This window comes from Phacochoerus africanus, chromosome 7 (assembly GCF_016906955.1).
Source record: "Phacochoerus africanus isolate WHEZ1 chromosome 7, ROS_Pafr_v1, whole genome shotgun sequence".
Lineage (NCBI taxonomy): Eukaryota > Metazoa > Chordata > Mammalia > Artiodactyla > Suidae > Phacochoerus > Phacochoerus africanus.
Window position 1 is genome coordinate 56,061,262 of NC_062550.1, and position 16,275 is coordinate 56,077,536.

The 16,275-nt window shown below is 37.7% G+C and overlaps 1 protein-coding gene across 3 annotated transcripts in view; it reads right to left on the reverse strand.

The window, feature by feature from the left end:
- SLCO1C1 (solute carrier organic anion transporter family member 1C1) overlaps window positions 1-16,275 on the reverse strand; it is a 78,142-nt gene that overhangs the window by 39,271 nt on the left and 22,596 nt on the right. For all 3 annotated transcript variants that reach the window (XM_047787448.1, XM_047787449.1, XM_047787450.1), the window contains 2 exons: window positions 3,206-3,352; window positions 1,564-1,662 (listed from right to left, as the gene is read on the reverse strand). In XM_047787448.1, coding sequence (XP_047643404.1) covers window positions 1,564-1,662; window positions 3,206-3,352 — 246 coding nt within the window. The remainder of the gene's footprint in view (window positions 1-1,563; window positions 1,663-3,205; window positions 3,353-16,275) is intronic.

The window sequence follows — 16,275 nt, forward strand, 5'->3', positions numbered from 1 at the left end:
CTTAAAACCTTCTGCCAGCTACTGTACATGGGTACCACTGTCGTCTGATGTACATATTGAACGTCTAAGATTGTACCAAAAGAAAATATTATGCTCTATTTACCCTCTGGCCCAAATCTAGTCTCAACCACTCAGAATGTTATTTATTAAATGATAGTTAATAATACTTCAGAGCTATGCTAGGGCTGAAGCAAGATTTGTATATGTTAATAAAACATCAGTATTTAGCCATCATAAAACTTTATTTTTGGCTAAAAAGTAGTATTGAAAGTTTTTTAACCAAATCAAGTGCTATTTTTCTATATAAGAACCTATGAAATATGATTATACTCTACCTCTACCACACTCTTTGAGGATCTTTTGACATTGAGGCTCAGTTGGTACTACATTATACTCAGTAAATTTTTTTTTTTTTTTTTTGCTTTTTAGGGCTGCACACATGGCATATGGATGTTGCCAGGCTAGGGGTCAAATCTGAGCTACTGCTGCTGGCCTGCGCCACAGCAACTCAGGATATGAACCACATCTGCGACCTATACCACAGCTCACAGCAGTGCCAGATCCCTGACTCAGTAAATGTTTATACTAGTTTTTCAGTGCATGGTCATTGCTTCTCTGCAACAATTTCCTCTGTACCACTCATCACACCTACACTTTCTTATCCATATCAGTCTCCACAAACAGATTTTAAACTTCTTGAAGGCAAGAAACTCAACTATTTTGTTCACTGTGGTACCTGGGATAGAGTAGATGTCAAATAAATTTGGGAGGTATTAAATGAATGAATAAAACTTTTTGGAATGCATATTCCAGTTTATTTGATTAAAAAAAGAACAATGAGTCTAAAGAGTTTTGCATTCTATTTTAACACACAAAAATTATAACACACTCATGGCAGTGTAATTTGAGAATTAAAAAAAAGAAAGTTTTTTTTCAAACAGCTTTCTTAAGCTTTTTTGTAAAAAAAAAAAAAGATAAATACTATCTATGTCTATGAGTTACATCTTACAAAGTAAGAAATTAATGGCTGTGGGAAGATGAGGTCTTCCATTTATTCCCTCTACAAACGTTCTGCCAGAAGGAAAGTTAATCTCACTGTAAAATGCCTCCAACTAAAAAAGATTTGTACATCCAAAAGGGAATTTTAGTCGCCAGAAGACTTTCAGTCCTTGGCCTTGCTGACAAACGCACAAATATATTATCAATTGATGTGACTGTAATAAATGTTGATACACCTGACACCAATAAGAGCCAACAAGTAACCACAGTTGTTAGTCTTAACTCTGCTGGAATGCATTTGAATTGGGAAACTAGTCATGGAAAATGATACATCTGAATAACAAACCATCATAGGTCATCCAGTTCTAATCACTGCCTATTTTTCATATGCCATTTATTAATGTCTGTGATTATATCAGTTATGTTTTCCATGGATCATTTTTAATTTATGAAAGATTACCATCCTATCATTTCGTAAAAATGCAGTTTGATATTTTTGCCACCATTCCCATTAAAAATTACAATAACTGCAATAAATGAATAAATAGAAATAGACTTCCTTACCTAGATTGACAAAGCCAATGTCAACATACAGTTTGGCACATAATGAGCCTAACAGGAAGCCAAAGATTGGTCCTATAATTGCAACCGTCTGCACACACCCTGCACCAAAAAAAACCCACAAAGGTATCATTTCTTTGATTTTGGAAATTAGTAAGTTTTTAAGCAAGAAATGTGCACAAGATCCAGTTAGTAGCTGAAAATATTTACCAACTCTTCACTTAATTGCACTTAATTTATCAATTTTTCAACCTCATAGAATCCAGAATAAGTCCTTTTTGGTGTTGGAAGAAGAATGAACATTTTTAATGTATTAATTACCTCTTAGTAAGAAAATAAACATAAGACTCTGAAGAAGTTAATTTCCTCAATTGAAGCAAATTTTACTCCTTAGGATTAGATTTCCCCCAGTGATAAAAATCAAAATTGTGCTGTTTTTGACAGTCTTTTGAAAAACTTAGAAAAGATTAAGCGTAAGATTTGTCTTGACATTAAAATTGAGTATCCCCCCTGAATGAAAAAGTCCACTCATTCAGAACTTCTGTGGCACCATATTCAAGAGCAGTAACTATGCAGTCAGCAAAGGAGCTCGAGTTGGGGGAGAGGTGAGGTTCTCTCTGGAATACTCATGACCAGCCTGGGTAGCTTTAACAGATTGGTGGAGCAGATCTCCTAAAGGAAACCATTTCTAGTAACTAGAAAGGTTGTTCTTCCTCACAAAACACCTTCCATCTGCCTTTCATTTCACCACAGAGCTTAATGCACACTTTCCCTGGGAGATTAAATTAACTGGAGGAGTAAACAGCAGTTACCATATCCTTTTCAGAATAGAAGAGAGGGAAAAGGAGAGTGAGCAGATGCTGAGCTCCTGGAGAAAATGGGGACACCTGGATAACTGCCTGCATCTCCTGGATGCAAATTTTCCTCCAGTCCTGAGTAATTGCCTAGCATGTGTGATAGAGCCTCTATTCCAGTTCCAGGTCCTGATCAATGCCACAATTTTCTATTAGAACAGGGATCTTACTACAGCATGCTTGGCTGTAGTAGAGCCTTCAGGAGTTCTGTGTGAATAGCTGGGATGGAACTATATAGTAGACCTAGCTATAGACCCACTCAATGAATTTTAACTTTTATCCTTCTGATACTGAGGGAGGGGCCCTCAAAAGATCAGAACTCCAAGAAATCTAGAGTGATGTGTGAAACAGATAACAAATTTAGCTTCTAGGATATAAGAAGCACTCACAAAATGCTGCTTCTACTCATCTGGCTTTGCAGTTTGTCTTTGCTATATTTTGGGTTTTGTGATTTTAAGCTGCTGTTCTATCCACTGGGACCTGTTCCAGATATGGGGTCGGTTAGGGCTTGCTCTTGTTCTTATATATCCATGAGGATACTTACACAAGGCCATAGATTACTGCAGTTGAGCTGACATATATTTTAATCTGATATTCTTTCCCTGATGCAAAAGGTACTTATAATTGAAGTTTCTTCACTACCCAAATCCTCGATGTGGAATTCAGAAATATGTGAACTGAATAAAAGAGTTGGATATGAAGTATAAAATATTCCACATCCTATTAGGTTGAGAATGGAGTTGAGAAAAACCAGGTATTGTGCTTCCAAAGATGAATGAGGTGGGCATTACCAATGTAGAAAGCTGCATTGTCCTCACTGGCAAAATCGTCAAGGTAGGCAATGCCTAGAGGCTGAATGGGAGTTTCACCAATTCCACGAAGAAGGTTTCCCAAGAAGACATAAACCCACATGGAGGAGCTGGCATCAATTTCACACTCTTGAAAGAAAACAAGAGAATTAAAATTAGATCACTATTAGAAATGCAAATCAAAACTACAATGGAGGTACCACTTCACATGGGCCAAAATGGCTCTCATTAATCAGTCTAAAAATAACAAATGCTGGAAAGGGTGCGGAGAAAAGGGAAACCTCCTACACTGTTGGTAAGAATGTAAATTGGTACAACCACTACAGAAAACAGTATGGAGGTTCTTCAGAAAACTAAATATAGAACTACCATATGAATCAGCAATCCCACTCCCTGGCATATATCCAGACAAAACTTTCATTTAAAAAAATATGTGCACTCCTCTGTTTGTTGTAGCACTGTAAGACATGGAAAGAACATAAATGCCCATCAACAGATGGATTAAGATGTGATTCACATACACAATGGAATACTAATCAGCCATAAAAGGGCAAAATAATGCCACTTTCAGCAACATGGATGCAACTAGAGATTCTCATACTAAGTGAAATAAGTCAGAAAGACAAATAACATGCTATCACTTAGGTGGAATCTAAAATATCACACAAATAGACCTATCTATAGAACAGAGACAATCTCATATTACTTTCAGGGGTACAGCATAGTGGTTCAGTATTTCTGTAGATTATACTCCATTAAAAATTATTCCAAAATAATGGCTATAATTTCCTTTGTTATACAATATATCCATGTTGCTTATCAACTTTATACATAATAGTTTGTATCTCCTAACCAAATTCCCCTATTTTGCCCCTCTTCTTACTGATAAGCACTAGTTTGTACATTCTTTTTAAATAATATTCTATTCCATTATGGTTTATCACAGGATATTGAATATATTCCCTGTTATACCATAGGACCTTGTTTATCCATTCCATATATAATAGTTAGCAACTAGCAATCCCAAACTCCCAATCCATCCCTTACCCACACTCCCTTGGCAATCACAAATCTGTTCTCTGTGTCTGTGAGTCTCTTTCTGCTTTGTAGATAAATTCAGTTGTGTCATGTGTTAGATTCCACATATAAATGATATCATATGGTATTTCTCTTTCTGACTTCATTTAATATGATAATCTCTAGTTACATCCATGTTGCTGTGAATAATTTTATTTTGTTCTTTTTATGACTAATATTCCATTGTATGTATGAACCACAACTTTTTTTTAAAAAAATGATTTTCATTTTTTCCAGTTCAGTTTTTTTACAGTGTTCTGTCAATTTATGCTGTACAGCAGAATGACCCACATCTTCTTAATCTATTCATCTGTCCATGGACATTTAGGTTGTTTCCATGTCTCGGCCATATGAAAAGTGCTGCAGTGAACATAGGGGTATCTTTTTGAACTATAGTTTTGTCCAGACATATACTCATGAGTGAGATTACAGGATCATATGGTAGTTCTAGATTTAATTTTCTGAGATACCTCCATGCTGTTTTTCATAGTGGTTGCAATAACTTACATTCCCACCAACAATGGAAGAGAGTTCCCTTCTCTCCACACCCTCTCCAGAATTTGTTGTTTGTGGACTTTTTGATGATGGCCATTCTGACCAGTGTGAAGTGATATCATATTGTAGTTTTGATCTGCATTTCTGTAATAATTAGTGATGTTGAGCTTCTTTTCATGTGCCTACTGGCCATCTGCATGTCTTCTTTGGAGGAATGACTATTTAGTTTTTCTGCCCATTTTTCGATTGGGTTGTGTGGGGTTTGTTGTTATTGCATTGTATGGGTTGTTTGTATGTTTTAGAGATTAAGTGCTTGTTGGTTGCATTATTTGCAACTATTTTCTCCCATTCTGCAAGTTGTCATTTTGGTTTTTTAATGGTTTCCTTTGTGGTGCAAAAGCTTGTAAGTTTGATTAGGTCCCATTTGTTTATTTTTGTCTTTATTGCCTTGGGAGAATGAACTAATAAAACACCTGTATGATTGTGTCAGAAATGTTTTGCCTATGTTCTTTTCTAGGAGTTTTATGGTGTCATGTCTTAGTTTAAGTCTTTAAGCCAGTTTGAGTTTATTTCTGTGCATGGTGTGAGGGTGTATTCTAACTTTATTGAGTTACATGCAGCTATCCAGTTTTCCCAGCACCACCTTCTGAAGAGACTGTCTTCTTCCCATCTTATATTCTTGCCTCCTTTTGTCAAAGATTGACTCTGGGCGTGTGGGTTTATTTCTTGGATCTCTCTTCTCTTCCATTGATCCATACACCTGTTTTTGTACCAATACTAGTCTGTTTTGATTAATGTAGCTTTTAGTATAGTCTGAAATCTAGGAGAGTTGTGCCTCTTGCTTTTTTTCCCCCCTTGGAATTACTCTGACAGTTCTGAATATTTTATGGTTCCATGTAAATTTTTGGATTATTTGTTCTAGTTCTGTGAAAAATATCATGAGTAATTTGTTAGAGATCACAGTAAATCTGTAAATTGCTTTGGGTAGTATTGCCATTTTAACAATATTAATTCTTCCAATCTAGAGCATGGGATATCTTTCTATTTCTTTGAATCCTCTTTAGTTTCCTTTATTAATGTTTTATAAATCTCAGGATATAGGTCTTTTACCTCTGTGGTCAGGTTTATTCCTAGGTATTTTTTTTTCTGGCATGATTTTTAAAATGTATTGCTTTTCTACATTTCCTTTCTGATATGTAATTTTTAGTACACAGAAACACAACTTTTTTTTTTTTTTCATTTTAGGGCCTCACCTGCAGCATATGGAATTTCCCAGGCTAGGGTTGAATTGGAGCTGCAGCTCCTAGCCTACACCACAGCCACAGCAATGCAGGATCTGGGGGTGTGTCTACGACCTATGCCACAGCCTCAGCAATGCCAATATTTAACCCACTGAGAGAGGCCAGGGATTGAACCTGCATCCTCATGGATACTAGTTGGGTTCTTAACACACTGAGCCACAGGGAACTTGTAACCAATTTCTGAATGTTAATCTTGATTCCTGTTACTTTGCTGAGTTCATTTGTCAGATCTAGTAGTTTTTGTGTGGAGACTACAGGGTTTTCTATATATAGTATCATGTCATCTGCAAATACTGACAGTTTTACTTCTCTTCCAGTTTGGATAGCTTTTATTTCTTTTTATTGTCTGATTGCTGTGGCTAGGACTTCCAATATTATTTCTAGAGAAGTGGTGAGAGTGGGCATTCTTGTCTTGTTCCAGATTTTAGCAGAAAGGCTTTCAGTTTTTCTCTGCTGAGTATTGGCTGTGGGTTTATCATAAATAGCTTTTATTATGTTGAGATATATTCCCTCTATATCCACTTTAGTAAGAGTTTTTATATTGAATAGATGTTGAGTTTTGTCAAATTATTTTTTTCCCTGCATCTATTACGATGATCTTGGTGGTTTTTTCCTACTGTTTTGTTTTTTGAATCTTTATTGATTTACTCTCTGGTCTTTACGATTTCCTTTTGCTGACTTTAGGTTTTGTTTGTTCTTTTTCTGATTCTTTTAGGTTGTAGGTTAGGTTGTTGATTTGAGATTTTTCTTGTTTTTGAGGAAAGTCTGTATCACTATGAACTTCCCTCTAAAAACTGCTTTTGGAATATCCCATATGTGGGGTGTTTTTTTTTTTTTTTTTTGGTCTTTTTGCCATTTCTTGGGCCGCTCCCATGGCATATGGAGTTTCCCAGGCTAGGGGTTGAATCAGAGCTGTAGCTGCCAGCCTACACCAGAGCCACAGCAACGTGGGATCCGAGCCACGTCTGCAACCTACACCACAGCTTACAGCAATGCCAGATCCTTAACCCACTGAGCAAGGCCAGGCATCAAACCCGCAACCTCATGGTTCCTAGTCGGATTCGTTAACCACTGAGCCATGACGGGAACTCCTGTTTTTTTTTTTTTTTTATGGTTGTGTTTTCATTTTCATTTGTCTCAAGATATTTTTTATTTTCTTTTTGATTTTATCATTGAGCCATTGGTTTTTTAGTAACATAATTTTTAGTATTTGTATTTTTTCTCATTTCTTTTCCTATGGTTGATTTCTAGTTTCATGCCATTGTTGTCTGAGAAAATGCTTGGAATAATTTTTATAGTCTTAAATTTTTCGAGGTTATTTTTATATCTTAGTGTGTGGTCAATCTTAGAAAATATTCCATGTGCACCTGTAAAGAATGTATATTCTGGGGTGTTTTTGCTTTTTTTTTTTTTTGGTGTAATACCCTGAAAATATCAAATAAGTCTAACTGGAGTTCCCATCATGGCTCAGTGGTTAACAAACCCAGCTAGCATCCTTGAAGACGTGGGTTTGAACCCTGGCCTCGCTCAGTGGGTTGAGGATCTGGCATTACCATGAACTATGGTGTAGGTTGCAGATGCAGCTCAGATTCTGCATTGCTGTGGCTCTGGGATAGGCTGCAGCTACAGCTCCAATGCGACCCTAGCCTGGGAACCTCCATATGCCACCAGTGCAGCCCTAAAAGACAAAAAAAAAAAAAAAAAGAAAAATTAAGTCTAACTTTCTATTGTATCATTTAGGATCTCTGTTGCCTCATTTTTGTCTAGAAGATCTGTCAATTGATGTGAGTGGGGTGTTAAAATCTCCTATTATTATATTCCCATCAATATCTCTCTTTATGTTTGTTATTTGTTTTATGTATTTGGGTTCTAGTGTATTAGCTGTAAAATCCTTTTCTTGTTTCAATTCTTTTATCATTATATACTGCCCTTCTTTTTCTTTCTTTCTGGCCTTTAAAGTCTATTTGTCTGCTATGAGTATTGCAACTCCCTCTTTCTTTTAATTTCCAATTTCATGAAATATCTTTTCCCATTCTCTCACTTTCAATCTGTGTGTGCCCTTTGCCCTAAGGTGGGTCTCTTATAGGTAGCTTACTGTAGGCTCTTATTTTTTTTGTCTAGTCTGCCATGCTATGCCTTTTGATTGCAGCATTCGGTCCATTGACATTTAAGGTAATTATTGACACATATATATTATTGCTCTTTTAAACTTATTTTCCAGTTGATTTTGTTTCTTCTTTATTCATTTTTTTTTATTTCATGGTTTGATGATTTTCTTTTCCTTTATATTTTTCTTGTTTTATGCTTGTGTTCTTTTTGCTTTTTTTATATATATTGTATGTTTTTGATTTGTGGTTGCTCTGTTTTTTGAGTATGTTAAGTCCTTCCTATATCTACTTGCTTTTTACTGATAATCATATAGCCTCAACCATATTCTTTTTTTTTTTTTAAATTGTACAGTTGCATTACTTAATTATCATAAATTCTTTGATGGAGAGGAAAGCAGAATCAGATCTAAGAAGACTTCAGCATTCCAAGAATGATGTCAAATGACCCCTTTCATGGTGGATTATGCACTTATTTACTATGAGATATATTTCTTCTCCAGAGATTCATTGTTTATTAATCGTAGATTTTTGGTTTGCAGTTATTCTGAAGTTTTCATATAAGAGTCTATATGTATATGAGATTGTTTTAAGTTGTTCTCTTAATGGCAAGTTCATCTCCAGTGTCCTGCATTTGTACCCACCTCTTCTCATGATTTCTGATTTTGGTGGCATAATTGTGTGTGGATGATTTTGTATCTTTACTGTATATATACCTTTACTGGTGAGCATTGTCATTTGTGGAATTTTTGTTTCCTGTTGCGGTCTTTTCTTTTCTGCCTAGAGAAGTTCCTTTAGTATTTGTTGTAAGGCTGGTTCAGTGTTGCTGAATTCTCTCAACTTTTGCTTATCTGTGAAGGTTTTGATTTCTCCTTCAAATCTGAATGAGAGCCTTGCTGGGTAGAGTAATCTTGGTTGGAGGTTTTTTCCTTTCATCACATTAAGTATATCATGCCACTCCCTTCTGGCCTGCAGAGTTTCTGCTGAAGAATCTGCTGATAACCTTATTGGGGTTCCCTTGTATGTTATTTGTTTCTTTTCCCTAGCTGCTTTCGATATTTTCTCTTTGTCTTTAATTTTGGTCAGTTTGATTAATATGTGTCCTGGTGTATTCCTCCTTGGGTTTATTTTATATGGTACTCATTGTGCTTCCTGGATTTGAGTGAGTGGTTCCTTTCCCATGTGAGGGAAGTTTTCGGCTATTATCTCTTGGAATATTTTTTCTGTCCCCTTCTCTCTCTCTTCTCCTTCTGGCACCCCTATAATACGGATGTTGGTGCATTTAATGTTGTCCCAGAGTTCTCTGAGACTCACTTCATTTATTTTCAATCTTTTTTCTCTTTTCTGTTCTGCATCCATAATTTCCACTAATCTGTCCTCCACCTCACTTATTCGTTCTTCTGCCTCCTGTATTCTGCTGTTAGCTGCTTCTGGTGAATTTTTTATTTCAGTTATTGTATTTTGCATCTCTTCTTGTTTAAGTTTTCTATCTTGTATCTCTTTGGTCAGTGTTTCCTGTACATTATCCATCTTTGCCTCCAGTTTATTTCCAATGTCTTGCATCATCTTCAGCATCAACAGTCTAAAGTCTTTTTCCTGGAGGCTGAGAATCTCATGATCACTTAGCTGATTTTCTGGGGTTTTTCCTTTCTCCCTCATCTCTGTCTTTTCATTTTTATAGGTTTTTGGTGTGGTGACCTTTTTATAGATAATAGAGTTGTGGTCTCTCTTACTTCTGGCTTCTGCCCCCCTTGTGGCTGAAGTCAGCATGGGGGCTTGCTGTAGGCTTCCTGATGGGAGGGGCTGATGGCTGCCCCCTGGTAGGTGGAGCTGATTCTTATCCCTCTGGTGGGTGGGGCTTTGTCTCTGGATGGGATTAGAGGCAGCTGTTTGCCTGGGGAGTCTTTAGGTAGCCTGTTTACTGAGGGGTGGGGCTGTGATCTCACCTGGGTTGTTGTTTGCCCTGGTGCTTCTCAGCACTGACTGATGGGTGGGCCCAAGCTTTCCCAAAATGGCCACCTCCAGAGAAAGGCATGGCTGCTTAATATTCCTGAGAGCTTTGCTTTCAATGTCCTTCCCCCACAACAAGCCACATTCAGCCCTGTTTTCCCAGGATGTCCTCCAAGTACTGCAGCCAGGTTTGACTCAGATTCCTATGGAGACCTCACTCTGCCCTGGGACCCAGTGCACGTGAAAATCCGTGTGCACCTTTTAAGAATGGGGTCTCCATTTCTCCCAGTCCCGTGGAGCTCCTGTGCACAAGCCCCACTGACCTTCAATGCCAGATGCTCCAGGGGCTCTTTCTCCCAGTGCCAGATCCCTGCATGTGAGGGTTTGATGTGGGGCTCAGAACTCTCACTCCTATAGGTGAGTCTGTGTGAACCAGATAGTTTTCAGTCTGTGGAGCTTCCCACCTGGGAGGCATGGGGTTGTTTATATCATGAAATCATCCCTCCTGCCTCTTTTTGTGTCCTCCTCTTTTGCTTCTGGAGTAGGGTATCTTTTTTAAGGTTCCTGGTCCATTTGGGTGGAGATTGCTCAGTCTTTAGTTGTGAATTTTGTTGTTTTTAGGAGAGAAGTTGAGCTGCAGTCCTTCTATTCTGCCATCTTAATCCTGTTACTTAATCATATTCTTCAAAAAAGTTTCTACATTTTCTTACCCTCCTTTCCCACATTTTATGATTTTGATGACCTTTAATATATTTTCACGTTTATCCTTTTGTGTTTCCTTGTGTTCACCAAGGCTTTCACAAATAGTTTTCTTTGTCCTTTTTACTCTGTTTACTGGCTTTTTTAAGTGATTACTTTCCAATTGTGATCTCCTCCTCCTATGTCTTCTTGTTTCTTTTCTCTTTAGTGGAGACTTTTAAATATTTCTTTAGGATAAGTTTAGTATTGCTATATTTTAGTTCTTGCTCACCAAAGAAATTCTTTATTTCTCCTATTCTAAATGATAATCATGCTGGATAGAGTATCCTAGGTTGCAGATTTTTCCCTTTCGGAACTTTGAATATATCACTCCCTTCTTGTCTGCAGTGTTTCAGTAGAGAAATCAGCTGACAGCCTTATGGGGGTCTTGTAATTACCTCTTTGTTTTTCTCTTGTTGCCCTCAGCATCTTTTTAAATTTTGCCATTTTTATTATATGTCTTGGTGTGGGTATCTTTGTATTCATCTTTTTTGGGACCCTCTGTAGTTCCTGTTTCTGGAAACTCTTACTTTGTGAATTTAAGGAAAACAAAACTAAGAAAAAAATACAGCAATACTAAACATATCCTAAAAATATATTGAAAGGTCTCCTCTAAAGAGAAAAGAAGCAAGAAGACATAGGAAGGAAGAAATAACAATTAGAAAGTAATCACTTAAATAAGCCAGTATACATATCAATAAGGAAAAAAATATATATGTGAAAGTGTTGATAAACACAAGGAACAGCAAAAGGATAAACATGAAGATGTAAAAAAGGTCATTAAAAAGCCCTTCTTCAGATTTGGGAAGTGTTCAGTCATAAATTCTTCAAATATATTTTCTATCCCCCTTTTTTCCTTTTCTTCTCCTTCTGGAATCCCTATTATGCATAGATTGGCCCACTTTATATTATCCCATACATCTCTTATATTGCTTTTTTTTTTTTTTCATTTGTCTTTCTGTCTGCTATCCTGATTGGGTAATTTCTGTTATTCTATCCAGTCACTTATTTGTTCCTCTGCATTATTTATTCTTCTATTCATTGCCTTTAGCTCAGCTTCATCTCAGCAAATAAATTTTCCAATTTTTCCTGGCCTCTCCTTATAGTTTCTAGTTTCTTTTTACAGTAATCTGTATTTCTGTTGATAGCCTATTTTTTAAATTTAATTTAATGTTTATTTTTTTAATTTATTTTTTTAATTTTTTATATGATTTTTATTTTTTTCCATTATAGCTGGTTTACAGTGTTCTGTCAATTTTCTACTCTACAGCATGGTGACTCAGTTACACATACATGTGTACATTCTTTTTTCTCACATTATTGTGCTCCATCATAAGTGACCAGACATATTTCCCAGTGCTACACAGTAAAATCTCATTGCTAGGCCAAACCAAAGGCAATACTCTGAATCTATGGGGTGCTTGGGGTTAATAGATGCAGACTGTTGCCTTTCTTAATTCCTTCAATATTTTTATTATCTCCTTTTTGAACTCAGTTATCTATTAGACTGAATACTATTTCCTTTTTTGAACTCAGTATCTTTCAATTTTTATTGTTTATTTCTTCAGGGAAATTCTCTTGGTCTTTTAACTGGGAGTGGTTCCTCTGCTTCTTCATTTTGCTTATATTTATCACTCTGTGAGTTTAGGGGGAACAATTATTTACTATAGTCATGGAAGGCTATTTACATGCCAAAGTGTCCCTGGGTATCTTGTGTGGGTTTACTGGTTTTTTTTGTTTTGTTTTGTTTTGGTGTGAGACTGCTTTTTATTTGGATGTTTACTGACTCATTCTTCAGCTTGTGCAGGCATTTATCCCCTCAGTAAGCAGCATGAAGGTGCACAGCCTGTGTATACTGCTAGGGAGGTGGGGAAGCACCCAGTTGTATGATCCCTGGCAGTGGTGGTGGCAGCAGGCCTTGCATACTCCTGGGAGGTGGTGGTGGTGTGTAGTGCCCAGTTGCAGGACCCTTGATGGCAGTGGGCCATGACCACCTCTGGAGTCTGAGAGGGCTGATGCAGCTTATTCCCACCCCTGTGGCCCATAGAAATGGTGCCTTGCCACTTAAGAGCCTGTGTACACAGAAATATAATTTCCTGGGAGTTCCTATTGTGGTTCAGCAGTAACAAAGCCAACTAGTATCCATAAGGATGTGGGTTAAATCCCTGGCCCTGCTCAGTGGGTTAAGGATCTGGCATTGTTATGAGGTGTGGTGGAGGTCACAGATATGGCTCAGATATGGTGTTGCTGTGACTGTGGTGTCAGCCAGCAGCTGTGGCTCCAGTTAAACCTCTAGACCAGGAACTTTCATATACCACAGGTGCAACCCTAAAAAAAGAAGAAAGCAAATAAAAAGAAGTTCCTATGGTGGCCCTAACCTCCTTCTCTCACACTCCCTGACAATGGTGCCTTTTTCCTCTGGTGGGCCCAGGTCTCCTCTTGCACTCCCTAGGTTGAGTTGCATCATACCCTAGCCCTCTCAGGCTGTTTTCCCAGAGCTAACCCTAGTCCTCTCCCCAGGTATGACCTCTGAAGCCCTAGCCTCAGTACCCAGACTTCACCTGCCCCAGCAGACAAGGGTGTACCTGGTCAAGGGTCTCAGTCCTGGGTGCACCAGGCAGTGGCATGGACCATTGACAGCTCTCTCTGCTTTACCCTCCTCAGATTGGCTGCTGTGCTTTTCTCTGAGACTTTGAAGCTCCCCTTCTGCCCCTGCTGATCTCTCCACTGGGACTCAGGCGGACTCCCAGTATGCAGAAACTTTTCTTCTTTCACAGCTTCCTCCAGGGTTGCTGGTCCTATTCTTATTCCTTTTTCTCTTTTCTCTCTTTTTTTCTATTTCATCCTTCTAAGGTACATGGACATTTTCTTGCCCTTTTGGAAGTCTGAGGTCTTCTGCCAGCATTCGGTAGATGTTCTGTGAGAACTGTTCTGCATGTAGATTTCTCTCTCTCTCTCGGTACATTTGTGTGAGAAGGTGAGCCCCACATCTTACTTCTCTGTCATCTTGACCTGATTGCACAACAGTTACCACTTCTGAATGCTTCTTTTCTGCCAGGCACTGGGATAGTGGTTTTGCAGACATTTTTAAATTGAATTCTCCTAATACTCCCATGAGGCAGGGCAGGAGATATTTTCTCCTTTTGTAAACTTGAAAGTAATTTTTGAAAGTAAAGTGTGGGTTTTAAAAAACAGATGAATGCTTTTACGTAGATGAATCAGTCTTTGTGACAAAAAATTACTATCCAGTCATGATGCTTGCAGTTCTGATTCTGCCTTCTCTAGAAATGTAGCTAGTGAGCAGGGATTTTTCATGTGTCTTCCCTGTATTTCTGTTATACTCCTCCAATTACAATGGGAATTCCTTTCTTCAAAATCGATTCAAATGTCAATTCCAGACCTAATATTTGTGGGATTCTAAGCTTGTTGGTAGAATAGTCTTGTAAACAAGTGAGGGCCCCTTACATCTATGCTTTCTAATACAATGGCCACAAAAGCCACAGGTGGCTATTGAAATTTAAATTAAAATTACGTAAAGTTAATACTTCAGTTCCTTAGTCATACTGGCTGTATTTCAAATGCTCAATAGTCACATGCAGCGAATGGCTACTGTATTAGACAGCGTAGATGTAGAATGTTTCCAACATCACAGAAGTTCTGGTGGACATCTCTGCTCTAGAGTTTTACTGTGGAAATGGGGTTTGTGCAAAAAACCTTTTTGAAAGGAGTCCTCTATTTACCCCCATTATCACCTGTCCACATACATCTATGACTTTAAGGGAGAAAGGCTTCATTTAAAAGAAAGGAAATGATTGAATTGTGAATCTTATACTCTGTACCTAATAACTTTTCTCTTTACATTAAAAATATTTTCATTTCCCACCCTTAAACACTATGTTTCTCTTTTTAACATTAAACATTTAGGTATTTCCTAATTAGTTGTATTGCCATTTATAGCATGTCTCTTCTCTGATTGTGTAAACCAAAGACAAGATAAAATATCTTCAATGACTGTACATTATGTACAGATGAAAGTCCAAATCCTTTATCTCAACTCCTTGCCTCTTTGTGTGGACCGAAATTAAATTTACTATTGTGTTTTTATATAAACAATCCCTCTGTTTTCATCTATTGATTTATATATGTCCTATTTCATACTTGCCTTTTCTTCTAAAATGCTTGCTTTCTTCTTTTCATGCAGCAGGACAAGGTAAAATTTTTACATGTTTATGACCTCCCCATTTTCTCCTCTCATATTTCAATACTTCTTTTAATCCTCTGTTCCTTCCCTTCAATCCAAGAGCCAGATCTCTAGGGTTCATTGACCAAGGAAAAGACATCTCAAAAGAAAGCATCAGTGAGGAAATTAATGGAGTGAAAAAGTTTTATAGCGTAGATAAAAGATTTGAGTGTATAGCAGGAATATAAAAAAAGGGCTTCCACATTGCCTACATAGAAATAGATTTCCGAAGCTAGGAGTTGGGAGTGAAATGGGGGTGGTGAGGAGGAAGTATTGAATATATTGATACCAATGGCTATGGAATGAGAGGATTTCAAGCTGCTGTCAGTGCAGCATCCTAGAGACATGACAGAGACTTATGGGTAGATTTGAGGACTTCATGAGTGAGAAGACCTTGTGCCACTATGGCCAGTAGAGACCAGGGAGATAGCAATGCCCCAAAGATGAGATGACTACACAGTATAGCTAAGTGTTCCTGCCCCTGCATTTTCATAGGATTCCCCATGCCTAGAGTGACACAGAAGAGATGATTCCCATGCTCCCAAGCATATCATTGTGCAGTGTAGGTCAGCTGCATGGAACTCTGGACATTGTATTGAAATTCCCCACATCCTATCTCCTGTGGAAAGCATAATTATTTCCATGTTTCCAAGATGGTCACTTTTGCTCCAGAGAGAGCCTTTGTGCTAAAAAGGACATGAATGTGGACATAAGATGACCCTAAGATGACATGTATGAACAAACTCTGTGACCAGAGGGATTTTAGATATTCATGCTGACAGAGAACTGATAACACCGAGGTGCCCTCCCCCGGTTTTCCCCTTTATTATTATGTAAGCTCCCTAGAATGTAAGCAACCACTGGGAAAATGCATGGAGGTTAGGGACAAAATGACTGAGGTTATGTTTTTGTCATTCTGATAAAAAGGGGCTGGACACAGAAATTAAGTTTGGGGGAAAAATGTGTTTCTTTTATGTCTGAGCAGTGGACTGAGATATGTATGTGCTAAACTAGTTTGAACCTATTTCACAGCCCACTTTGTTTTGTTTTATTTAAATTTTCATTGAAATATAGTTGATTTACAATGTTGTGATAATGTCTTCTGTACAAGATAGTGATTCAGTTACACATATCTACATACCCATT